Below are 25,549 nucleotides of genomic sequence, written 5' to 3' on the forward strand. Positions count from 1 at the left end.
AACAATACCCAGTTTCCTTTTCTCATTGGCTGCTCAATCATATTTAGCCTGCAGGGGCTTTTCTCTCCAAACACTTTTTCGTTCTGGCGGTTCCGGCTGCAGAATACAAACAATTAAATACCAGTTTGTTAACCTCTCCGATGACCGTTCGTTTCAAAATCTACCCTCCCGCCACTCAGCAGTAGTTAGTACCTAATGACTTCTAAATTTGAGCAAGCGCTCGCGCGCATTGATGACGCACATAATGAAGACCCCAACATCGTCTTTGTCGACGGTTCTGAAGTCCCATATGAGCTGCATTATGCAAACAAGATGACCAAATATCTCGAGCAAGACAGCCCCTCTGCCTCCGAAATCCTCAGATTAGCTGTACGCGCTCAACATCTACGGCGCTGGGAAGTCCCCAGGTCCTCTTACCCAATGACCAAACCCGGTTACTTCGCCTGGAGGAATACGTTGAAGAATAGACAGGCCAACCTAGTTGAAGAGATATGTCGCAGCTGCGGGTATGATTCAGATGAAGCTGAACGCGCTGCGGCACTCGTTCGCAAAGATCATATGGAGCGGGATGAAGAGTGTCAGGTTCTGGAGGACGTGGCTTGCTTGGTGTTTTTGGATGATCAATTTGAGAAATTCGGAAGGGAACACGATGAGGAGAAAATTGTGGGTATTTTGAAGAAGACTTGGGCGAAAATGTCAGAGAAGGGTCATGAATTGGCTTTACAGATTGAGATGTCAGAGCGGGCAAAGGGGCTAATTATGAAAGCTCTGTCATCGTGAATTTTGGATCGGGCGAATTTACGTATGCCAATATGTCTCTACATGCATAATGGAACTGATGAATGCAACACCACAGTACCTTGCAATTATCACAGACATCTAATTTATTCATAAGCAATGAATTGGAGAAACAGGACCTGGTATAACCTCCCTGGCTTCAGAAATATATGTAGTTCTAACCTCCTTGGGGCGTATTATCGATCAGTCGAACCAAAGTTATCGCCGCTCCCGTGGCTACTCCCCCGACCAGAACCATCTGCACTCCGCCCTTGACACCAGCAAATATATTATCCCTTCCTCCCCATCCTCGCACGATACAAGTCTTGATATACCCGAACACCATCAGTGTTATCCCCATGACGCCTACACTATACTTCAGTGCGGTAATTACCTGATGGCAAATAATGTAAGGAACAAGGGGTATAAAGCCACCGACGAAGTATCCCAGAGCAAGTGTAACAGCGGAGACATAAGCTTGGTTTTGCTCTGGTGCGGGTTGTTTATGGTAAAATGCAAGGAGGAATTCCATCAGCTGCTGCGGCGAGCTGTGCAATGTCGAACTCATTTCCGAAACTGGATGATCAGGGAGACTGTACGGAGCAAATACTTCTCGGACCATAGTTGTGGTCTCGCACGGGCATGATTGGACGAGATTTTCAATTTCACGTTTGGTGGTCTCGTATGATTCTCTTAACAAAATCACAAGGGGCAGCAGTCAGCTTTTCACTTCGGAAACAAACCCACACAACTTGAGCGCCTTTTTTAATTCAAACTTACAGTTCACTCTTCGCACCCACAAAACCGCCTAATCCCATCGAAATAGCCCCAGCCACCAGCTCCGCCAGACTTCCTAGGACTACAACTTTGGTATCATTGAAAGCTGACAGCCCCGCGCTGAGCGCAAAGGGCACTGTAAGACCGTCCGATAGGCCTAATATGGCATCTGATATTACTCTCGGGTTGATTCGGCTGCGCGAGTTTTGACTCTCATCCGAATCATTAGTCCGGGTACGTGCGCAGGGAAGCGTTTGATATCTTGTAAAATCTTGCGCTTCGGGGTCGCCATTGGCGGCGAGGCGTCTTCCGCATCTTCCATTCCCGTTGGAAAGCAGGGGCTCTCCTGTAGATCCATCCTGTGTGAGCGTACGGGTTGCCCAGCCGCGCGCAGTGGGAAAAGAGAGGGGGGGGGAGGGGGGAAAGAATGGCTAAGAAACATACTCATTGCCTCGTTCGACATGTGGTTTTTCAGTCTCTGTTCACTGCCTGAGCGGGTTGTGTCGTTGTTTGGTGCCATCTACGAAAGGATTCTCTTTTGAGAAACTGGAAAGCCCGTAGTACACCTTCTCTCTCCTTTAAACTATGTGCGTGGGGGCTGTGGATTGATTCACAAGTCTATCGCAAAGCAAGAAACTGAAAAACAAGGACGTGTTGTGAGATGTGTATGGGGTCTCCCAAGTCTTATTGAGTAGATGTACTATAGCTCAAAGCAATCGGGTATGCGTCTATTTCACAGAGCTGTTGGAAGCCACTATGAACAGGAGGCTATTTCTGTGCGAATGGATGTTGGGGGGAGGTGAGTGGAGAAGAGAGAGGAGGAGACGAAGAGATGGTTTATACTGAAAAGCAGAGCGTGATTTCCCTGGGTTCTTCGATAACGCCATAGATATTTTTGATGGCATCCCCCTTGTATTTTATATCTTTGGTTTTCCAATCTTCCGCATTTCCAACAAGTCGCCACCATCCACCGACCCGGCGGATGTCAATGACCGCCGTAGTTTAACGTTGCAGCTTTGGTAATTAAGTTATGAAGGTATCCGCAGCCAATCAGCACCGTTGGGAATGTAAGCTGGAAGATTTCATGGACAAAGTCTGAGAGTTAGTTGATAATCCAAGGAACGCCAGGGTTAATTAATATGACTACGACAACACGATCGCCCTCTTTACCAGCTCTTTTATCCTTGTATGGCTCCTCTCTAGCTTCCGCTGCTGGTTGACATTTGGCGATATATGAAAAATGCGTGGATCGTGGTTGGCTGCTGGAAGAGCGCTTTGATGTCATGACCAGAGCAGGCTGTTGCTGGCTGCTAGTTACACGTTTTTGAGAATCCAGCTTATCTACAAGAATAATACTTATGCTCTCTTATTCATTGAGATCTAGAGCTAAACTGTACCAAGGAACTCGACAGAAGATTGTACGAACCCAAATATTGCAGATGAACACACATCATGACCATCCTCCCATTCTTTCTTCCCCCCAATTTTTAACAACATGCCCTTTAATATCCCAACCCCTCAAGCTCCCCCCTCCCTTTTCGCATACTCTTCCTCCATCCGCTCCTCATATTAGTCTGTCGGCATCTTCCTGGCTCAATTGCCCGTTTCCGGACTCTCTGGGGGTATCAGATGGTGGAACCGCGGTCAATGTGGTATTTAGTTGTGCTTGTTGTGACTGCGAATGCGATTGTTGCCCCCGTTGATCTGATGTGGAGAAGGTTGATGAAACACCAGTGATCGTGTTGGAGGAGGACGAGGAGGAGGAGGAGCAAGGGTTGAGTTGGATGGGCATTGTGAAAAGGAGGGATTGAATGAGTTAAATTTTGGGGTAGAATACCAAAAATCTATTTTAAGGCATTAATATCCAAACTTTGTTATGATGAAGAGCCGGCCGGTAACTTTCTCGGCGAGAGTTGCTCGTCTTTTTATAGTCGCTGGTTGGGGTGGCGGTGCAAAAGGCAAAAGGTTTTAAAAAAAAAGATGGGTGGATAGTGCAAAAGTAAACAGGTTCTGGTGAAGGGATGCAGAATGTACCTGAACAATTGCCTAATTGAATTAATTTGGCCCCTTATTTTTATTTTTCCAGTTCAACATCCAAGTTCACGAGCGGATTTCTCATTACTTACTCCGTAGAAAACGACGCAACAAACCTGGTTGATGGCGATTGCGGTGGGGCGGTCTGACGTCGGAGTCCACCTTATTTTCCCAGCTACCTAGTTAGCTAAGTGGGGCATTTCTTGCCGATGAAGTAAATATTGTAGATGGCTGGGAGAGACAGAGAGCTCAAAATTCCTCCAATCCAAGACATATGATAATGGATGGCTTCATATGCAGTATTCCAAAATCGAAGAAAAGTCTATTGAATTTCAAACACCCGGCAGAACATACACGTGCATGTTGTATATCAATTTCCAACAAACTGTGCATATACGCATAATGTACAGCAAAAAAAAAAAACACTAAACAAGCGGGTTTGGCGGAGCTTTCACTGCATCCACGCAGCAAAATAAAGGAAAACATGACCCAGTCATCCAATCTGCCATCTGCACTTGTGTCTAGTCAAGCCCGTCATGGTCTCCAATAGTCAGCTCATGCAAGATATCCTCAAGCGAAGGATCATCCTCGACTTCATCCGCCGTAGCGCGACCTTTGCGTCTCTTCCCTTTCCCCTTTCCGTCACCCGAGGACATTGGCGCCTCAAGTATCCAGCGTGAAATAAATTCCGCCCGCTCAGTGCTGATTGGATACTCTTTACCGTCCTCCTGTGCCCAGCGTTTAGGTGCAGGACCTGTATATGGGACACCAGGATGGCTTTCCATGCGTTGCTCCCCGGACCTCTTCTCGCGTGCCCGCACAGATGCGAGAAAACTTTCCTCATCCTGCACACGGTCGTCTGATAGTGCTTCCATGATCGCTTCATATTTGCGACGTTCCTGCATTTCATCCTCCGTCATCTCTTTTTTTTCAGGGATGGGGTGGCCGTGGTGGCCCGGGAGTGGCGCTGGCGCGCAGATGGCTTCCCACGTCAGCTTGAGCCCTAGCCAATTGTCGACACGGTGCATGACTTCGATCCAGTCTGCTCGTGCAGGGGAGCGGGGGGCAAGGAAAATTGGGTAGCCGTCACAGACACGGGCTAGCCGTGCAACCATGTGCGCGTGGCGGAGGAGTTCCTTGGAAGAGGTTTGCAGGAGAGCGTGGCAGAGGAGGACGGAATGGAGCGCATCGGTCAGCAGAGGGTGGTAGGTTACGGCCTCATGACAATCGCAATTTGCGAGAAGCGCAGCGTCAGCATGGGTGGGTGGTATTCCCAACCCGTTTGGTTGGGGGCGTACCAGGGCTTGGGAGTCTGTAGGGAACGGAGGGAGGTTGGACGGAGGTTGCTCGGAGAACAGAACAGATACTGGATATATTTCTGTGGGAGGAAGCTGGTATTGTTCTGGGGCCCCTCCACGGCCTTCAGAAGTAGGAGATCCGGGAGATGGACTAGTCCCAGCCATGTGAAGAGTTTCTATAAGCTGGCTTTCTTGAGTACGAGTGCCTTCCGACTTGTGGTGTTCACCTGATGTAATGTTAACCTTGCGAAGGAACCCACCCGCGAGCTCAGCGGGAAGGCCTGGAGTGTAATCGAAATTGGAAAGGAACTTCAAGTAATCTCGCAGAGCACGTCTGGCATTAGACTTGACCGTCTTACGCGTTTCGAGCCATCGGCGATACGCTTCTTTCCCGGCAGGGGATAAGTTGGGCAAGACGTTGTCCTCTCCGTCCGGATTCGGGTTCAACAGTTGCTCCTTTTGCCAGATACTTAGTGCATCCAGCGCAGAATTGATATTCTGGCACGCAATCGTTAGATACACCCCCCCACGATGAAATACGAGTTGATTTTCCAAGCTGCTGGGCTGGTCTTTCTCCTCCACCTTCAAATCATATCTGAAATTTCTAGGCAATAGACCTCTTCTCTTTTCCTCCAATTCAACACGACTTGCCCCGTGCTGGGCGCTTTGTAGTCGACAGACATTTAAACCCTCCGTCAGATCTCTGGCAGCACCCACATAGTCATCCATAAACACTCTTGTAACCGCCCTTGTTCTGTAAAAGGCTCCTTCGCGTGGTCTTCTGGCAATCACCTCGTCCAGGGGTTGCAGATTGGTGCATTGCGCCAGTGACCGTGATGGAATCTTCTCATGAAAAAAATGTACGTACTTGGCATTGCAGTCCTGCTCGTTGCGCTGCAGAACCAGTTTGGCCACCTCTTCCAGTGCAGAAGCAGACTGCATTGTCGCGACACTAGCCGCAATTTCATCCAGATGGTATGCTAGGGAGAGTTTTTGGGTGGCATGTTCCCGCATCCGGTGCCTCCGTTCCTTGCTCAATCTTGCCGTTCCGCCGCCACCACCAATGCCTATTCCCAGCACTGTGCTGCTTCCACCACTTAATAGTCCATTGATCGCGTTCTGGGAGTTACTGAGGGCGGATGATGTGGTGCCATTGGCTGCACGGACAGCTAGATCGGTAGCTTCCTCGATCAAGCGGCGAATTTTCACGAGGTCGAAGAACACCGCGGGGTCAATGGGTTGAGGGCGCGGGGAAGCATAGTTGCTATATGCAAGGCTTTCTAAGACCTCTGGAGGTAATTGAAGCCATGGACCGTGGAAGGAGGAGATATAGCGCCAGTGTCTTAATTGTTAGCTAAGGCGGTTTTACTAAATGGCATAAATTGGACGACGCTGCAGATGGATGGATGAATAATTGGGGACGTATATTCAAGTATATTCGAGTATTAAAAAAGACATACTTGTTGCGGCATATTATCAAAGCGGAAGTTGATTGCTCAAAAGTCTTTGGCTTGGAGCTCTTTGATGCAGCAGCTGGTGGTGTCTTGGATGACACCGAATGAATTGGTGCTGACGGCGTCGCCAGCGTTGTCTGTGTGGTGGACGTAACTGGGCTGTTCCTTGCACCATCTACCGATTCTCCCTTTGGACTCAGGCCACTCTGTGACTTCTTTTTCCTGGTCATGCCGATGAAATTTACCAGTCGCCCAAGTCTTCATATAGATGGGACTACTCGCTTGCTCTTCAATGGGGCCTTGTTGAGGTGGAATTGGTATTCCGCTTTGTTTGAGTTTGTAGGAAGAAATATGCTAGTACAGTATTGGGGTCTGACATCTAGCCGTGATGGATGCATGCGTGTCTTCTGTGATTCAGGCACTTGAAGAGGAAATGAATACGAGAACATATACAGACTATCCACCACTCATTATATTTAAAGGCATGTTTAAGCCATTATTTCAACAAATAATCTTTATTAGTACCAACAAGGACAGGATTATGTTATGTTGCTGCAAAGAAAATGGACATGTCTATGAACATTAGTAGTCTTAATATATCTGAGCTGTTATCACATGAACGCAAATGACATCCCTCTTCAAATCATTCATGATTTGCTTCTATTTGTATTGTACTGTACACAACATTCATATGGACTCTGTATTGAATGGCGGCTTTCCCCTTTATTCCTTGTTGAACGACATTGAAAACGAACATGCCGCTCTCGCTTGATCCATTAACCGAGAGGCACCCTGTCGGCAAGACAGAAGAAGTAGTATACGTGGGATCCAAACAGGACAAAGAACAGAATTTCGGGTTGGTATAATATTAAATATGTTGAAGTAATTGAAACCGCACGTCAGGGCATCTACTCTGCACTGAGCGCCAGACAGGCGTCTACAGCAAGGCCAACTCTGAAAATGAAGCAAATATACAAATCAGTCCTGCGACAAAAACTCAGACAGAGAAAAAAAAGTTGGCCCTACTCACCTACCTTCCTTCATCCTCACGACATCATCAATGAGATCCTTATCCAGATTTGGGAACATCCCAGACAGCGTCCTGTGAGTCCGATTAGCCATATTCAGTGCAGATGAAAAACACCTTAGATGCGCCACTTACTCAACTACATTGTTATGTTCCGCCCGCTGTATGCGGCGAGCTTCTGCGGCCTCTGCACTCGCTTGGCGTGCGGCAGCTTCTTGGGCATCAAGTTGGCTGATCTGGGGGGAGGTGATGTCGTCTCTCCCACGATGTCTCTCCGCTGAAGGCCGTCTTTCATCCACTTGCCCCGTATTAAAAATGCCTACAGGTGTCAATCGTTGTTGGGTGAGGGTCTGTGGTGGAGGCGTTGCTTCCCTCTCACTCTGAGAATCTGTTTCTTCAGAGAATATTCGGCCAATGCTTGAAAGAGGCTTCTGGATTGTCCGCAATAGTCCTGTCACAGCGACATTGTCTTCGCTGCTACCAAGCTGGGAAGTATCTTTTCGTCTTGTATAGGATTCTCCTTCTGTGGAATTTCGGGGTGTTACTTCAGGACCACTGGGAGCAGACTTCTCTGGTTGCAGGAGTGATGGAGCAGCAGCTTCTTCGTTCCGCTCTGCTATGGCTGATACAGCTGCTTCCACATTTCGCTCAAATTCCTTGTCGCTAATGGTAAGGCTGGTGCGGTCAAGTGTTTCGATGAACTGGATGGCACCGGACTAGAAGGATGAAGGTTAATTAGACAGATGAGAAGGCAAAATGACTGTTGTAAAGCATACCAAAGACGACAAGTAATAGCCCGCCTCGCCAGCTAACTTATCTTGGTTTCTGAACCGCAGAATATACTGGAGATTTGAGACTAGATGCTCAGGATTTGCCTTCAAGACAACATATATTAAGAGAGGGACAAACGAATCCGCCGATGTATCCCCACTTTTCGCGTTTCGAAGTAAACCTATCAATGATTAGATTCCTTTTCAATTGGTGAACAACAAGCATTTTCGGCTCCCTACCAAATATCACTTTGCAACAATTCAAAACGCAAATGACCTTGTCCCGGGGAGCGCGGTAACCTTTGATCTTCAAAAGCTCTATTAGAATCGGTTAGCAACATAAGTTGGCTCAGAACATTTCGGGCGGTCCGTACCTTGTTGCGCAAGAGCCAAAAACCGCCGCCCATTAGGACCAACCGGGGGAATATCGAGATGCTCTTCCCGCACCCAACTATAAATCCGGACTTTCTGGGCTAGTATTTCGTCGCGTTCAACATCTTCCTGGTGTTGTCCCCTTCTTCCAGGACCTTGCGGGTTATTTAAATATTTTTTTCTGCCCTTGCTTCTACTCCGAGGGGGTGTAAGAGGCGGTGGTATTGCAGGCGAAAATGTTTGTGAGTATAGTCTATTCATAACAAGTTTCTCCATGCCTTCCTTTGCGTTGTCAAACTCGACGTCAGATACCTCTCTCCAAACTTCACACTGTGCCATCTTGTTTGTAATAAACGCGAGAAAATCACTAATTATTTTCACTTGTTCATGAACCATCCACTGTTTCTTGCCAAACTCCGTTAGAAAAGATCGAAGGAACTTGGCTACAGGATCTGCGGTCCGATGACGGAGTTGCTCGAGAAAACGATGGAAATCAAATGGCTGGTCTGGTTCTGGCTCAGGCGGTGGCAGACGGGACGAAGAATTTGAAGAACCTGCTAGCTCCGTTCCAACAGCCTGTTGTGACTTATTGGGGAGAGACTTAGATGGTACAGCTGGAGGAATGACAGCTTGATGGGATCCAATAGATTGAATGGATCCCGAACGAGAATTCCATGGATTAGAAGAACGGTTTTCGATGGAATTGCCCGGTGACGAGAGAGGCTCTAGGCTCGACTTGCGCGGCGGGAAATGTGCCTGTCCGGGTAGAAACTGTTCGGCGAGTTCAAGTCTGGGAGACATGAGATCTCCCTGCCTATGGTTTTCAGCATCACCTGCAAACTGATCCATGATGCTCTGTATTTCTGACTGCGAATCTTCACTATCTCGGTCCTCCCCCTCGACCTGATTCCCAACCGCCTCACCCTGGATCCCTACTGGGACCTGTGGAAAGTCGTTTTCGGTACCTTCAGATGACATTTCCAAAGGCGATTGAGGTTCTTGTGGGGTCTTCAGAGTGGGGTCCAAATAAGGTTCTTCCTTCTGGAGTCGTGATGGCGAAAGGGAAGTAACAGCTGTTTTAAGTGGAGATGGTCGGCTGCGATTTGTCTGGACAGAGGAGACTGTGAATCGTTCTATCTCGTGGGCAGATGTCTGCAGATCAACACCGTCATTATTAGGCACAAGAGAGACAGCTTCCGCTGGTTCCCCTGCCATGTCTACGATTTTATCCCTATCAACTTCTCTTTGTTCTTCTTGTTGTTCTGTAATCGTGCTGTTTTGATATTGAACGGTATTGATTTCATTGTTGCCCAGAGAGGGATGGGTCTTCGATTCTAAACCGTATATCTGTAGGTAGCCTGTTTGCTCTATAATATCAGAATCGGGCTGTTGATTCTCTTCCCGCCGATGGTCGCCGCCTCCTGGAGGGCAAACTCGAGGCTCGGGAGAAGACATATGCTAAACATGGGGGCGGAAAGCGTAGATCGGGCGGAGCGAATTCAAGGTGCAACGCGCATTCCGAAATGGCTCTCGCAGAGAAGCAGGAAATTCTAGCTTAATCCCTTCAGATACTGCTCTTTGGCTTTTTTCGGGTGTCTCCAGAACTTCCTCTCCGTATATAGCTAGTTAAGGCGTATGTTTTGTTCCAAGGATGACTGATTCTCACATACGAACTTGAAATGTCAGTCGCTCCGGATTATTATTGCTCCGAACCGAGTCTGCTTTCAAAACTTCCAAAAATTTTGGACGGACCGATGCATCCCACCTTCGTATTACCGCTTCCTTTGGTGCGGTCGACTGACGGGGCCACTGTCCAAATCGCCATGTGCGGTATATTCTTTTCATTGAGTGCTGCGGAATATGGATATCCTGACGAGGACACAGTTCGTTTACTGCAAAACAGGGGTCCGGACATTGTGAAAACCCATACATTTCAGCTAGATCACCCCAAAGAAGTCGGACAGAATCTCGATAAGAATGCATCTTCCCTCTGCCTAACTTTTATTTCAACTGTCCTCGCTCTTCGTGGAGATTATGTCCAAAGTCAACCCCTTGTAGATGCCGCCAGCCGGTCAGTCCTGTGCTGGAACGGGGAAGCGTGGAAAATCCACAGTAGTCCCATCAATGGGAATGATGCACAACGCGTCTTCCGGTTGTTTCTCGAGGCTGTGCAGCCAACAACTTACCGAAATGGAATATCGTCATCTGAGATGACAGACAGTCAATCCTTAGCCAAGGTAGCTAATGCTGTGGGCGCCATTTCTGGATCATTCTCGTTTATATTCTACGATGGATATCGGCAAAGACTTTTTTTTGGAAGAGACTGTTTGGGAAGACGATCACTACTGAGTGGATGGGACAATGCCGGGAACTTCAAGATTTGCAGCGTCTGTGATGGAATCCAATCTGAGAACTTCGAAGAAGTAGACACTGACGGCACACACATGATCAACATTGCCCACCTTTTACAAACCTCCGGTTCTGGAGGTACTACGTCGAAATCTTTGCATTCAATATTCAACGTGAAGAGTTTGGGCTGGGAAAATGGAGATATCACTAGCACTGATCAGGTTCAGATAGTATGTTACGCGGTAATGAATTTTAGAAAACTTCCAACTAATTGATCCGTTAGAGAAACCCTATACCACTCATGAACAAAATTCTACCTATGGAAGAAATTCCTCCACTTCTTCGAGCAAACTGCCCATCTATAGAGACACTGGAGGTCACCCTCCGAGAGTCAATAAAACTCCGGCTCATCAATATTCCTGAACCACTATTCATTTCATCAGAATACAAAACAAAGGTAGCAGTCCTTTTTTCGGGAGGCCTCGACTGTACCATACTCGCAAGGCTAGCGCACGACATCCTCCCCATAGATCAGCCGATTGACCTTCTTAATGTAGCATTCGAAAACCCTAGGGTTGTAGCAGCGGCTGCTATGGCTTCCAAATCACAGTCTCCATCTCTGTCCACATACGAAGCCTGTCCAGATCGAATTACTGGGCGATCATCCTGCGCAGAGCTTCAGCGGGTCTGTTTCAACAGGCGCTGGCGGTTTGTTGCTATCAACATCCCATATGCAGAAACATTAAGCCATCGAGAGAAAATCAGGCGCTTGATGCGCCCTCATAACACGGAAATGGATCTGTCTATTGCATGTGCGTTGTACTTTGCATCACGTGGACAAGGAGAAATTACCAATGAGGGAGACTATTCCGGTTGTATACCCTATACAACGACAGCGCGAGTTTTGATCTCTGGACTTGGAGCCGATGAAGTTTTTGCAGGCTATACAAGGCACGCAACTGCGTTTAGTCGCCATGGATTCCAAGGTCTTGTAGATGAAATTGCTTTGGATGTTGGTCGGCTTAGCAAACGAAACCTGGGACGGGATGACCGTGTTATATCCCACTGGGGTCGTGAGGTTAGATACCCTTTTCTTGATAACGACTTTCTGGCCTGGGCACTTGCCTGCCCTGTTTGGGAGAAGTGCGGATTTGGAGCCACGTCTTCAAGTCCATCTGGTATTTGTGGCGATGTCGAGGAGTCAGGAGGAGGAGAGCAGTCCCTGGAGCCAGGGAAGAGATCCCTCCGGCTATTGGCGTGGAAACTTGGAATGAAAAATGTCGCTCTGGAGAAGAAGCGGGCTATACAGTTCGGGTCTAGAACTGCTAAGATGGAAAGCGGTCGAAGCAAAGGAACACAGATATTAACTTAAATATCCGTATCCACTTGTGGTCATTTTCCTGATGATACTCACAACTATTGGCAGGAGCATATAACTCCAAATTTCCAAGGCTTCGGTTCCTCTAGCAAGCCTTACGCTGCTAAACCCAGTCGAACCAAACCAAACGCAGCAATGATGACAATAAACAGATACTTCTGATGGCTAGATTTCCTGTGGCAGAAAACCCCGTCTGAACCATACTCCTTCCGTTGGCTAAGGCAGAGTGTTTTCTGTTGCAGAAACTTCTTGATGGAATATTAAAAGGCAAGTCTGAGCTGCGTTGATTTATGTACGTTACGGATTAGGATTCACAATATCTGTAATCCAACATACACGAGATACACGAGGCTTTATCAATGACATATTGTCGACACAGGGTCCACTGTGCTTTTAACAAGTCCAAAACTGATGAAAACCCTTCCTCGGCAATGTTCAATGATTTCAGGGCATAAAGAACGCAGTTCTCTCATCTTTGAGGAGATAATTTAACAAACCTCTTTGATAGATCAAAATATAGCCATCCCCTTTTCTTCTTTCAAGATATATCTCCGTCATCAGCGATGACTTGTTCCTTTCTCTCTATGTTTTAAACCATTTGAAACCGCCCTCTGTCAGAGCCCGGACTCCGTTGTCACCGGGCTTTTGATAAAACTCTTACAAGTTACCGAAACAGAATTCCACAGCTCGTATTGCATGGCCTGGTCAAATTTTGGCATGGCTGGACGATCGCTTGGCGAAACTAAACGCTGTCAAATACAACAGGAACAAGAGCGCTAATTCGGCAAATTGGTGCAAGTTAACAACTACTGAGGGCCAACTAGTTCCTTCGTGCTCTTGACCCGCTTCTAACGCGACCTCGGGAGTCACTCCGGGCTTTGGGTACGAGGGAATAAATTGCAAATCAGAGTAAGCAAATAAAAGTAGAAGGGAGCCCGGATTTTCGGTCTTTTCATAAAAAGTCATCACAAGATAAAATAATTGACTTTTTGGCGTCTATCTGGCAATAGCAGAGTGCATTGACACTACGCCACAAGTCTTGAAAATGTGCTCTTGTTTTGCAGCTCTTCTCCTCTTGGGTTTGGTACGCAGAGTGCTAGGTTCCAATGATCCGTTATGGGACTCCAATGAGGACGGGAACTTTCGCCCTCAAAATATCACCGGCCTCAGCCATTGGCTCTATGGATGGCGTGGAACGTGAGCAGACAATCTTCTCTTTTCTCGCATTTTCATGCAGGATGCATGAAAATTGACCTAGTGCTGTTGAGATCTAGGAGATTGTGTTGTAGTGTTTGGCTAATGACTGTAGATATTATAATGGCACCGTGACCATGCAAATGACTGTAGTGGACTGGACGACCGAAGATGACGAAGATGACAAGCCATGTCCTGCTTTCCTTGACCAAACTCTCGAGATATCTTATAATGCCATACTTGCAATTACCAAGACTGTCCAAGGCGACGAAAATCCTATCATGATGGCTCTCACACCATGGCAAAGAGGAATAAACCTGACGACCCAAAGAAATACAGATTATTATCGTTGGGAACAACTGCCCTTCAGGATTTCATCCCTGCCGTAAGTAGTCAGTCCAGTGGACAGTTTGTTCATCTTTAAGTTTTTTGCAGTTGAACAAGGCCAACAAAGCAAGAAAATAACTTAACTGGCAAATTACACCATTCTCTACCGCACAGTGAATATCCAAGATTGGGTTTTACAATTAACTCAAAGCGAACCTGGAACATCTCCACCAGCCTCATCAGCGACAACGCCTTCTCCCTTGCCGGCGCCTTCAACTACGATCCTAAATCCTCAAGCAACCCGTGGATAAATCTTAAATTTAACCACACCACCTGTTCATTTAGTCAAACACTGTACGCGGGCGCTATCCTTGTACCGCGGAACAGACGCAACCGTCTCAAAAATGAAGCTATCCAAGGGCCACAGCTTCGCGGACAATTCGACAACAGGTCCGCATCATTGACGATTGATGGGTTTTACCAGGTCAATCCACCCAGCATTCCCGAGGAAGGGCTGATATCAGGGCCAATAAGGATTGGCTTTTTGGGTTCCGTTGATGCAAGTCGGTCGGACGACATGTTGAAACCCGTGAATGATACACCGATGTGGAATATGAGCCTTGGGTTTGATAGGGATTTGTCGGGGAAAATATCTGCAGCATCTAGGATTGCGCTGGGTCTCTCGACAACAATGTTCTATGCGACCATTGTTCTTTCGGTCTGCTTGTCACTGCTTTGATCGAGCCGCAAGCCAGGAACAGTCATGAAATTTATGATACCATGCGATTGGGTAGGTATGTGGAGCAAGGTATACGATTTGTACCTGTACATATGTGGAGCTTCTTTTCGAGGACTTCAGATCATTCAAAAAATGTTATTTGTTAGAACCCATTGTCACAGGCTCGGGCATTTACCCCCAAACAGCATGCACAATAACTAGGTTTACAACATTTGCAATGTTTCAAAACTTTCACTCAAACCACGCACGGTTCGGGCGTATGACCGGATATAGGTACCTGGCTCAAAAAGCTCAAAACACAGTCGGGTGGTACAGTCCAGTAACTATAGACTACTGGCGACTGGACTCTTTTGCGAGATAGTCTAACACATCTATATACGCCTAATCGCGTGAGACGGCTGTCCGGGGCAACAGCTAAACTGTGTACGCCAACAACCCCTCGCATTGCGGTGTGATATCTCAAAGCTAGTTGGTCTATCCTAGAATCCACCCAAAACATGCTGCATCCAGTGGTTCATTATTTTCTGCTACTCTCATTCATACGAATAAGTCCTAGCAAATTGCAGAACTGCTTAAATGCCACTGTGCTATAGGCTGTAATCTTGTGATGTCTCTTCTGCTATAGCAAAAAGTATAATTGCTATATTAACACTAGATTGAGAAGTTTTAAATTTAAGATATTTATACTTTTTTTCTTTAAGACTATGAATATATCTTTAAATATTATATTTTTATTTTATAAATAATTTTTATAATAATTTTTTTGATATTTATAAATTTTTATTTTAAATTATTTATGAAATTATTATTATTGTTATTATTTATATATAATTTTATAAAAAACTCTTTAATTATTAATTTATATAAAAAAATTATTAAAATTTAATTTTATAATTAATAAATATTTTTTTAATAAAAATAGTTTAAAAACTTATGTTTATTAATTTATATTTATTTAATTTCTTATTATATTATCTTCAACTATATTATTTAAATTTATTATTTTAATATGTTATATACTTTCATTATAGTTTATTATAAATATTAATAAAAATCTATTAGTTTGTTATTTTATATCTAAGTTTTAAATATTCTATATTTATTTTAATAGATCAAATATTCTACCTGATCTGAAATTGATTACAAATTGAATGTATTACAAAAACATCTAGATATATGTGAATGATACAGAGATATTGTTAGCACATTATTCATAGCTTATTTCAATTAAAAAGCCTCATTATCTCATAAAGCATAATATAGTTCTCAGTATAAACTATACATGAAGGGGAGACGCGTGATTAGGGAGCTGTAGTATTCACTAACAGGGAGATACCAAGCCTTCAGTATGACACTGAAAAATAAAAGGGGGAAAAAAAATCATTATAAAAAACACAGCTGCCAATGCTACACGCTGCTAGCTGCTATCTAGCTAGATCAAATAAAATGCAATACACATATACAAGCGCTTGCTAGCATTCATAAAATTAACAGGTGGGTAAGATGAAAGGGAATGCAGTCAAATTGAGCGCCGAGGAAGGAAGAGCAAATTTGGGGGCTGGAAACTAAACATCTGGAATGGTATGGGGGAATATGAAATAACATGTTCAAATGGCTATATCCTGCGTGCCGCAGATACATATATAAGTGCTTTGCGTAGCGTCGGTGGGCCAATGGGTTTGGCCCGTTCCATATCAACTCGTAAGATATTATCATCCCATCTGGTAAAGCAAAAGAAGTTAAAAGGACAAAAAAAAAAATTAAAAACTCCCACAGATACATAGAGTGTCCTATACAAGACCTATACCCGAACCGGGTTAACTCCCATTTCCTTTCAAACGCCTAAATGAAAACTAGAACAGAGCAGTTTAGAAAGACGTATATATAGCCGTAGGGTGTGGGGGTATTGGGGGTTGATAGGCGGGTTGCCTCGTTTGGAGGAGGGAGTCACTAGTCCGATTGCTCCATCCGAGTACAGAGCGGATAGTGGATTGGTTAGTGAATCGGAATAAGGCGTAAGATGTATGTTGAGTTGCGGTTCAGAATTGAAGTACTGGTTGAAATGCATGCCCCGTCATGAGGTCGATGATAAAGCCATACATCGTGGAGGTCACTGGAGCACAGATTCGGCGTTATAAATGGTACATTGCGGTGTGACAACGGGGTGCGATCACAACGACATCTACAGGTGTCCAATTGCCAGGGTGGTGGTTTTAGTTTGGAAGAGGAAAACAGCTATTAACTAGGAAGGTCCTGCCTCAAGCTGTCGTGGCGTTGGTTGCATAGATGCATTTGAAGGCGGTTCATCTGCGCTCCGACTCCTACCTGGCAACCGAATATTGGGAAGCGATGGCGACGGAAACCGGAAGGAATTTAGCCGCGATCTCCACGATGTAGGTGAACCAGGGTTGGTCGTGCTATCCGGAGGATTGGGCTGCGCTGGGGGTCGTTGGCGTCGTGGCCTTGGCTCAGACGTAGCCCTAGGGAAACCGGAAACCCGTTCATCTGCAGGAACTACACTGATAAACCGTCCTGGGAGTGCAAGGCGAGATACGAATGGATTTCCACGGTCGCCGATAAAGGCACGTTCCGGTTCTGTAATATCATTATTTCGATTACCATTACGTCTGCTGCGGTTGGTAGAAATATTTTGGGTGGTCCCTTCTGCGCCTTCAGGTTGCGGTTTGGGAACATAATAATCTTTTTTGCAGAGGGGGCAACATGCGCGACGACTAGTCAGCCAAGGATCCACACAGGATGCATGAAATGCATGGCCGCAGCTCAGGCCACGGATATCGTCGTCGTCTTCGATAATATCAAGGCAGATTGCACAGGTATCGCCCGGGTTCGCAAGAAGTTCCGTAGGAACAGCGTTGCTGATGTGCTCATCATGGTCATCATCGTCTTCTAGACCACCCGACGATTCTTTCAGATGCTCACTGGAAAGGCGGCTTTCAACTCCTGAAGTCCTAATTTCCATTTGCTCAGCTGGCAAAATGGCACTTTCTGACTCGGGTTCTAACTTTGTTTCACGTGATGATTCAATGGTATCTGTTGGATCTGCCAGAGCGGCATGTCCTTTGCTCTCAGAGGGCGTAGCGGCCCTGACACTGATATTAAGTCCTTCGTTCAAACTCGCCGATCGACTGCTTGGCGCTTGGATTCCTCCAGATGTTGGGAGGCCCTCATCCGCACGAGAGGCGCGCCAGGCCTTGTATTTCATCAGAGGGAAGCGGGAATTGACCTCATCCATGCTCATAAGCTTCTTTTCCCTTCGCCGCCGGTGAGTTCTTGGAACAGCAACCAGATCAATAGGTTCGCCAGCATCTTCAGCTCGTATCTGTCGGTTCCGCTGGTTGTATCTGAAACAGTATTTAACACCAACGATAATCCTACCAGGTAATATTCTAAATTAGAATCGACATATGCCAGTCTGATGCCGCCAATATTGATGATGTGAAATCTTACCAGAGATTGGTGAAAACCACACCGAAACCTAGGGCAATAAAAAATAGAAGAGGAGAACTTGTAGGGCCACCACCACCACCACCTTCACCACCAGAGGCAGCGCTGGTAGTTACCCCGATAGGAGACGTCGCAGTAGGAGTACTGGTCACCATGACTGCTGACTCAACGAATTGTGAGAGCGTCTAGGCGGTACAATAAGTGATATCAGAATTAAGACTCCACGCTAGGGTACCATTCCTCAGTCAAAGTATAGGTAGGTATTCAGCCATCCAAAGTTGTCCGTATCTCATAGTAACTCTCAACAGTGTAAAAGGTACATATAAAAGGTCGACACGGCTCCGTAGATATCCAAACCAAGAGGAAATATGGATCTCAGGCGGGAGGGGAGATCAAATCGTATTTAAAGGTCACCAAAGCGCCGAGTACAGAGTTCACTGCATACAACCACCTTAAACCGCAGCTCAGTTATACCCGCTTCGATATTGAATCCCAGCTCTGTACAGTATTTACAGTCTGTCGATAAGATGAGTGGCAGGGCCGTTCGGGGCGTTGGATTAGACTGGCGAAGAAGCTCGATGACTGAGAGTCTGAAAATAGGGATGCAATATGACCGATGGATGCTGCGATCAGGTATACGGGGCTCTTGAGAGCGAAACAGGGAGTAATGGGGGTGACTAGACGGATAGAGAGAAGCGAGGGGTAGACAGCAGTGACGGGAATTGCATTAGTGAAGGAAGAAGGATGTTCTGTGAGAGTTGCGACAGTTGAGAGAGAGATGGGAGAGTGAGAATGGGAAGAGTTTTTTACAATAATGTGGATGATGAGGATGATGTGGAGGTGAGTGTGGGTCGTGTGGGCGAAATGGAGGTTGGAGCAACCTTAAACTAATTATTATTAGTTGGGGCTGGTGCAGAGCCACTCCAGTCACCTCGAATAGGCTTCGGCACAGCCCAGAACAGCCAACGTGGACAGACTCAACGGAGGAGTTTTAGAGTTAAAGACTGGTAAAAGGCACGAAAAAACACCTTCACCCAAACGCCACTAATTAGCACCCTTTCACCTCAACATCGGCGGGTTCATAGCTACATACAGGCATCTAGATTTGCACAACTACAGCTCTGTTTTGCGGAACTTCAAGATCCGTCGTTGAAATTACCCCATGGAGGTCAAGGCACAAATGCCGCATAAACAGATTGTGCGTTATTCATTTCAACTGCTCTCTGGCTCTATGAATTGACATTCATCTGACAAACTCAGCTGCCTTCCGGCCCAGTCTGATCGTCTGTCTTGTTCTTAAAAGGGAGGGTCCTTGCCCTGTGCCGTAATAACCAGCTTCAAAGAGGACAAGAAAGAGAGCATTATTCGCTAAGGTTCTCTGCACAACAGCCCCGTCCTTCATTAATTTCTCATCTCCACGAACCAACCATTGTTGGCTCAGCTTATCCTGACGTCCCGGACGGAACTCAATTTCCCACATCACAAAAGCTTCCGAGATCCCGGCGGAAAAACTTGCGCATGTTGCTGGAAACCAGAATTGTTTAAAAAGCAAAGGACTCTATAAATCACGAAAGAAGGCAGATTGTCACAGCAGCGGTTCAATGTGGTTCTTTAGACCCTGAAAGGAGGGGAAGAAGATTTGCCTCTTTCTTGGAATCGGCTAAACTCTGGGGGATCTGAATGGTTAGGAGCCTACTAAAGGTCCGTCTAGCCTAACCGCGAATCTATGACTGTGGGCTGGTTCGGTTCATTCCTTGATGGGAGGAACACGTTCAAGCCAACGAACGCCAAAAGAGCCACCGACACAAGCCCAAATATTCCTCTTATGCAAGATCCTTGATGGTGAAAAAATGCCTTTCTACACCGTTGCCTTCACATGGTTAGAAAGTCACAGGGTCGTTTTGCCTTCTTACAAATGTTTAACAATGGGCGAGCAAAGATCCTTTCAGTGGTTGGGCATTTCTTTCTCCTCCCGTAGGAAGACTGGAGAGTTTTGTAATGGAACCCGCGCCGGCTCACTAGTTTATCGTCATGCATCATTGAGTATATTGGTGGCTGCATGTTGAACTCTGATGGAGAGGCAAGCAAGGCAAACGCTTCCTCAAAGATGACTAATACCCACAACCTTTTTAGTTACCTGAATCCACCGTCAACGCTCCAAATAAGCTACCCTTTCGACCGACAAGCCGGATTCTGCAGTCAATCGGCGTCAATCATTCAATTTACAGTGGATACTACGGCTGCCCTCCTCACGTGCCACGCTATATATGGTGTTTGGGCGTCCACGGATTAGTCGTTGTCCCGGCTGCCCGGTCACACGTGATCACATGTATATAGAATAACTAGCTTTCCTGACCCAAGAACATACATTTAATACAATTTCGCAATTTTTCAAGAGAATGGTGCGTTAGATGAGTGGTTAATTAAGTTTTATTATCAAGAAAGAATAGGCTCTTATTCATATAAAGATTCTCATTTTTTGAATATTAAAAATTTTTGTTTTGATCTATATAAGTAGAATAAATAATAATTTTTTTAAATAATATTTTTTTTTTCTCTTCGAATGAAGAATTAATTGTTTTTGCATCTTCAGATTTTTATATTATTTTAATAAAATACTTAGATTCTAAAATTAATCAATGAATCTTTCTATTTTTTAGTTTTAAATGCAAATAGTTTTAAAAATTATTTTTAAAAAACCCTTGAGATTTCTATATATAAGACAGAAAAAGCAGGTCAGATTCATAAAAAGAGAAGTTTATTCAGTTTATAATTGAGAAAGAAGATATCATTAAAAGATTTTAATAACTATAGATATAAATTAAATAACTATTAATTTTTGTATTCTATATTTAATTCCATAATATTTGTTTTTCTGCATCTGTAAATAGTATAGATATGGCTGCTGCAGATGTTTATATTCTGTCAATACTGATGATATAGTTATGTCAGAATTTTCTTAGCAATAATAACAACAGCACCCACAACAGCACCCACGGGCGACTGTATGGCACTTGGCGTGGGAAATAAAAGGTTATGGGTTCAAATCCCACCGAGGGTACCTCAAATCCGTTGAGACCCCGTTTAAGAATGGGGCACGTCACCTGGTCCACTTCAGATGAACACCTGATTGGTACGTTTGATACCATTCAGTTAAACCTCGCTGTGGGCCTACTCCACATGTAATTGCCACCATTTATGGGGCTGGAAATCATGTAAGTTCTAGAATTCTAGAATTAGTCGCTCTTTAGGCACCTCACCCTTTTAGCGCACTTCACTTTTTGTACCTCCCTAGTTTTAAGTATAGATACCTTTTGTATCGAGTATGTTTTCGACCGAGGTTCAACTCAATGTATATACTCAACTTCCACATTTGTGGACTTGTCATAGTGCAACTGACTGCATGTACAAAAAAAATGTATAAGGAATAATAATAAGAAGGCAGATAGATTTCTGCATTCATTGATTTCCATTGGAAAGATTGAATTAATGAAGGATATTTTGATTTTGAAGCCTGAGGGAGTGATGTAATGGGAATACAAAAATAAATAGGTGCTTTGTGTGTGCCTTGATTTTAACAGTTATGTTCTGCACAGACGCCTTTCCTATTCAATACTTTGCAGCTACCCTAATCCCCCTCCATCAGTGCAGCAGATAATCAGATTACCCATATAAATTAACTAATTTTGGAATAGTTCTTCGGTCTAAGTATAGAGTAGCGAGGAATTTCGGCTTATTGAATTTGGCACTCTTCGCCTCCTTCCGTTCCATGGGTGAGTTCTTCGGTGGATTTTTATTTTTATACACTCAGTTTATCTTGACTCTGGTAGCTAGATGTCTCGGGAGGGATTTCATGCTTAGTCAGCTTAACACCCTACTAACTAACTAGTTAACTAGTTAACTAGTTAATTACCGTATTATAGTTAGGTAGTTTTAAACATAAATTACTTTGTCCATCAACAGAATTCGCTGATGTCCATCCAAACAGTCCTTATAATCTCCAATCCTAGTCTCAATACTAATAATGGCAGTTCACTAACTAACCGTAATTACATTATCATCTTGTTCACTTTACTTAACTATGCTCTTCCAGGCATTATCCTTAATGAATCTTCAAATGGCACAGAGTTACGAAAAGATGTCTCCTCAAAAAGCCTGCCACTGACTTGCCCGAAGAGCCCAGATAAACCTAGCGACAGGATTGTCGAATCAAAACTGCCTATCCCTTTCATCATTTGTTAGATCTAGCAGCCGCGTTATCTATGGGGCTGGCTATCTGAGATGTCTTTTGAGCTACGTCCAGTTTCTCTTATGTGGATAATAATTATAGTCCATGCTTCCACCGCAACCATGGCATGTCCCCGACGTGCTTCAACAAAGAGTCCGGGATATAGCTATGCCATTAAACGCCAACATGCCATGCTCATAGCCATTGGGGAAATGCCACATTTGTATAAGAGGCTAATACCAATGCTCCCAAGCAAGAAAACAAGGGGACAGTTAAGGGTATCACTCTAACGGTTACTAAGGTCAATCGAGCATAATTGAGCTTATGTCAACTCTCTTACGGTTTCACCGGCATACAGACATTTATCTGTGGTGATGGTCAAATCTAATAATACCCTTGAACCCGCAAAGCTGGAAGTCAGGGGATTTTGGCTGCCGGGCAATATACTTTTCAGCTGGTACAGATGAGGAAAGACATATGTAACATGTTGAGTGGCTTCCGAGCTGGCTGTGTTGAGAGCCGGCGACTGGGCTGTGCTGAAGAATATCGATATGATAACTACTGATCATTGGCGCCGCTAATACATTGTAAACGTCAATGTCTAGGATGGCGTATCATTTCTACCAAAATCCTAATTATCTGGCCAACTTGTTCAAATCGATTCTACAGGTGTCTCACCAGTTATGTGATGTCAAATCACACCTGGGGGGAACATTTAAGAATGAAAACCATGCTATCCAGTGAGGTGCATCATGCCGTTAAGTCAAATCTCAATTTTCTTTTTACACCAATGCCCATCTCCTGGACATTGTGAATCTACTGCTAATCCAAGTCTACGGCGACGTCGTTCCATCTTACACCCGTTTGGCCCGAATAGATCAGGCTTCTCCAACCTCGTGCAGGGCAGGAGCATCTTCAACGAGGAACTTGTTAGAGTAGATAAGACATACTATTAAGAGAGATTTCCCATGGATATCTCTCGGGGTAAATTTTCCTGCTGGTTGGCTAGTGTTCATTCCTTGTGTCGCGAATAGTTCATACTCCATAAGTCAAACTCCCTCTAGCTGGGCAATTTCACCGAGCGGAAAAACTAAAGAGCTGCTACACAAACGATCATTATATGCTTGATATTGATATAGCCATAATCTAGGTATCCATGTGAGATATAAACTACAAGAAAACAAATCCCAGCCAAAGTTAAAGAGGAAGAAACAGAAACAGAAAACGGGAAAAGTCCTGGGTAGAAAGAGATCCAATGTTGGTAAATCGATGCAGCAAACATAAAATGAAAAATGCGAACAGAAGGTGTAGGAAAAGATAACTCAGCCAAATAAATACCCACGCGCCAATATAAGATCAATAGGCACAAAACACACAAGGCAATAAGCAAATTCTTCACTTTTGTGACTTCGGAACAGCAACTCCCGCACCAATAACGCTCGGCAACTCCTCCATTCCAACACTAAAGAGCATCTTGATACCTCCAGCAATAGAAAGAACCATCAAGATTGAAATCCCAGCGATAATGTAGAATGGAATACTGACGTCCTTCTTCTGGCACGCAGGCCCTCCCCATTGTACGGTTTTCACGCTTCCATCCTGATTCGTACGTATGACGGTTCGGCCGCATTTGCATGCATAGCAGTCTCCCTTGGAGCCCTCCTTGGATCCGAATTTACGGTAACAATAACCATGACCGGAGCAGCTATTGGTCACCTCTGTGCAAGTTCTGTTGTCGGTGTAGCAAAAGGGCATCATAGTGGACGGGAATTTGTGGCCTCGCGTCATATCATTTGCGTCTTTTGGCTGTCTGGGCTCCAGTACGCTGCGTTCTCTTTCTTCGTATTGGCGGTTGGAGGTGTGGTATGGTGGGACAGTATCGGCAAATATCATTGTGGATTCTTGCCTGGATTCCTTTGCGAGGATGCTGAGTTCCGCAAGGGTTGAAAAGACCGTCTTTCGGACAGCTGGGGTATTTGACTAGGAAGCAGTGATATGTTAGTGGCTGAAGGTTTATGTTTAATTTTCTTCTGGAAGGGGCTTTGCAACTCACCCCAGAAGATATCCTTAGTATAGCGGTTGTATGCTCGCCTCCCCAGGACCGGGCACCTCGAGCCAAGAATTTGAGAAATGCTGTTTCGCTAAATCTCGAGGTTCCTGCGGGGAAGAGGTTATTCCCCGAAGGACACTGACTCGTATACTAACATATATAATTCGTTGTTAACAAGCTGAAGTGAAGAAGTTAGCTTTAACATAGAGAACTGGTTCCTACCAGAATTAGGGATCCCCGGAATCCACCTTCTACATCGAAATCGAATGGACAAAGTTTTGAAGTGGTTCGCACTGTGGAAGATTGAGCTAGTGATTTTTTGATAAACGAGTCATCGACTAGATCATTGGGCGCAGTGGGAATGGTAAAGGAGTTCGAGGAATATTTCGAAGCGGAGGCAACTAATTGTGCTTGAGTTAGGAAGTCCCTTGCTAAGGATCAATTTGCACCCACAACTTACGATCAGGAATATCAACACCTTCCCACACAAGTAGCAACTTCGAATAATCGCCATCAGACATTGCATCTTTCATGATAGGCGTCTGTTTTCCCCCAAATGTATTCAGGTCCCGGATGACAGTCTCGTCGACAGAACCTAATGTTGAACTTTCCGACAGCCCTAATCTGCTAATTAATATAAGTCTGGCTGTCTCTGGAGTTACTACCCGATTAACCGGAGGCACAGGTGATTGTTGCGGATCAAATGTGTAAGCTCTAGCATCGTAGGCTACAACGCCGGTGATCGCAGAGAAAGGGAGAACGAGGAGGGATATGAGGGGCCTCATGCTGCAATGTGGCTGGTTGACAGCTGGACCCGGCTGTGGATGAAGGACAAAGCGAGGACCGGAAGAAGCCAACCAATTCCCAGGAAGGCTAGATCTGTAGAAGCTGGTGATAATCGTAATAAACTCGTAGTGGTTATATGTAGATTGCTCTCTATCATTGCTTGTCGGCTGATGCTGGAGTTGATGTTGAAAGCTTCCAATCACAAGCTTAGCAGCAGCGTTGCCGTCTTAGGTTTAGCGTCATAAAGTGTCGTCGGTCCGAGGGCATTCCCGCAAATTCGTCGTTTGCCAAACTTTACCCTCAATACACTTTGCTTTCTTTTGAGCATGTCCCGCAAATTCGTCAATAGTCTCTTACTACAATTCACACTTCAAAACATGATTCTACATTTTATTTATATATATACACTTTACTTCGGACACGTTTTAAACTCGATTGAACCCATATTTTTCCTGAGCATGACTGTGGAGGGAAGTAGCAATGACTTCATTGGACTTTAGAGCCATGGCGAAGACGAACCGTAG

The 25,549-nt window shown here is 45.1% G+C and overlaps 9 protein-coding genes across 9 annotated transcripts; 3 read left to right on the plus strand and 6 right to left on the minus strand.

Annotated features, from left to right (window-relative positions):
* Positions 1–195: 195 nt before the first annotated feature.
* On the plus strand, positions 196–780 carry PAAG_07761 (glutamyl-tRNA synthetase; the record flags this gene model as incomplete). The annotated part of the gene is made up of 1 exon (XM_002790416.2): positions 196–780. One exon carries the CDS (start codon positions 196–198, stop codon positions 778–780), a length of 585 nt encoding a protein of 194 aa, XP_002790462.1.
* Positions 781–955: 175 nt separating this feature from the next.
* PAAG_07762 (calcium transporter) lies at positions 956–2,074 on the minus strand (the record flags this gene model as incomplete). Its single annotated transcript, XM_002790417.2, has 3 exons — positions 956–1,469; positions 1,558–1,900; positions 1,999–2,074. The coding sequence occupies 3 exons, from the start codon at positions 2,072–2,074 to the stop codon at positions 956–958; spliced, it is 933 nt and encodes a 310-aa protein (XP_002790463.1).
* Positions 2,075–3,118: 1,044 nt separating this feature from the next.
* PAAG_07763 (hypothetical protein) lies at positions 3,119–3,346 on the minus strand (the record flags this gene model as incomplete). Its single annotated transcript, XM_002790418.2, has 1 exon — positions 3,119–3,346. The coding sequence occupies one exon, from the start codon at positions 3,344–3,346 to the stop codon at positions 3,119–3,121; it is 228 nt and encodes a 75-aa protein (XP_002790464.2).
* A 763-nt stretch (positions 3,347–4,109) lies between these two features.
* On the minus strand, positions 4,110–6,570 carry PAAG_07764 (hypothetical protein; the record flags this gene model as incomplete). Its single annotated transcript, XM_002790419.1, has 2 exons — positions 4,110–6,228; positions 6,347–6,570. 2 exons carry the CDS (start codon positions 6,568–6,570, stop codon positions 4,110–4,112), a joined length of 2,343 nt encoding a protein of 780 aa, XP_002790465.1.
* Positions 6,571–7,248: 678 nt separating this feature from the next.
* Positions 7,249–9,964, minus strand: PAAG_07765 (hypothetical protein; the record flags this gene model as incomplete). Its single annotated transcript, XM_015846321.1, has 6 exons — positions 7,249–7,294; positions 7,371–7,442; positions 7,503–8,083; positions 8,144–8,319; positions 8,378–8,455; positions 8,512–9,964. The coding sequence occupies 6 exons, from the start codon at positions 9,962–9,964 to the stop codon at positions 7,249–7,251; spliced, it is 2,406 nt and encodes an 801-aa protein (XP_015700715.1).
* Positions 9,965–10,332: 368 nt separating this feature from the next.
* PAAG_07766 (hypothetical protein) lies at positions 10,333–12,230 on the plus strand (the record flags this gene model as incomplete). Its single annotated transcript, XM_002790421.1, has 2 exons — positions 10,333–11,088; positions 11,142–12,230. 2 exons carry the CDS (start codon positions 10,333–10,335, stop codon positions 12,228–12,230), a joined length of 1,845 nt encoding a protein of 614 aa, XP_002790467.1.
* Positions 12,231–13,281: 1,051 nt separating this feature from the next.
* Positions 13,282–14,496, plus strand: PAAG_07767 (hypothetical protein; the record flags this gene model as incomplete). The annotated part of the gene is made up of 3 exons (XM_015846322.1): positions 13,282–13,433; positions 13,546–13,815; positions 13,932–14,496. 3 exons carry the CDS (start codon positions 13,282–13,284, stop codon positions 14,494–14,496), a joined length of 987 nt encoding a protein of 328 aa, XP_015700716.1.
* A 2,242-nt stretch (positions 14,497–16,738) lies between these two features.
* On the minus strand, positions 16,739–18,116 carry PAAG_07769 (hypothetical protein; the record flags this gene model as incomplete). Its single annotated transcript, XM_002790424.2, has 2 exons — positions 16,739–17,888; positions 17,965–18,116. 2 exons carry the CDS (start codon positions 18,114–18,116, stop codon positions 16,739–16,741), a joined length of 1,302 nt encoding a protein of 433 aa, XP_002790470.2.
* A 5,468-nt stretch (positions 18,117–23,584) lies between these two features.
* PAAG_07770 (hypothetical protein) lies at positions 23,585–25,024 on the minus strand (the record flags this gene model as incomplete). The annotated part of the gene is made up of 4 exons (XM_015846323.1): positions 23,585–24,169; positions 24,243–24,389; positions 24,462–24,640; positions 24,700–25,024. The coding sequence occupies 4 exons, from the start codon at positions 25,022–25,024 to the stop codon at positions 23,585–23,587; spliced, it is 1,236 nt and encodes a 411-aa protein (XP_015700717.1).
* Positions 25,025–25,549: the final 525 nt, after the last annotated feature.

This window comes from Paracoccidioides lutzii, assembly GCF_000150705.2.
Source record: "Paracoccidioides lutzii Pb01 unplaced genomic scaffold supercont2.25, whole genome shotgun sequence".
Classification (NCBI taxonomy): domain Eukaryota; kingdom Fungi; phylum Ascomycota; class Eurotiomycetes; order Onygenales; family Ajellomycetaceae; genus Paracoccidioides; species Paracoccidioides lutzii.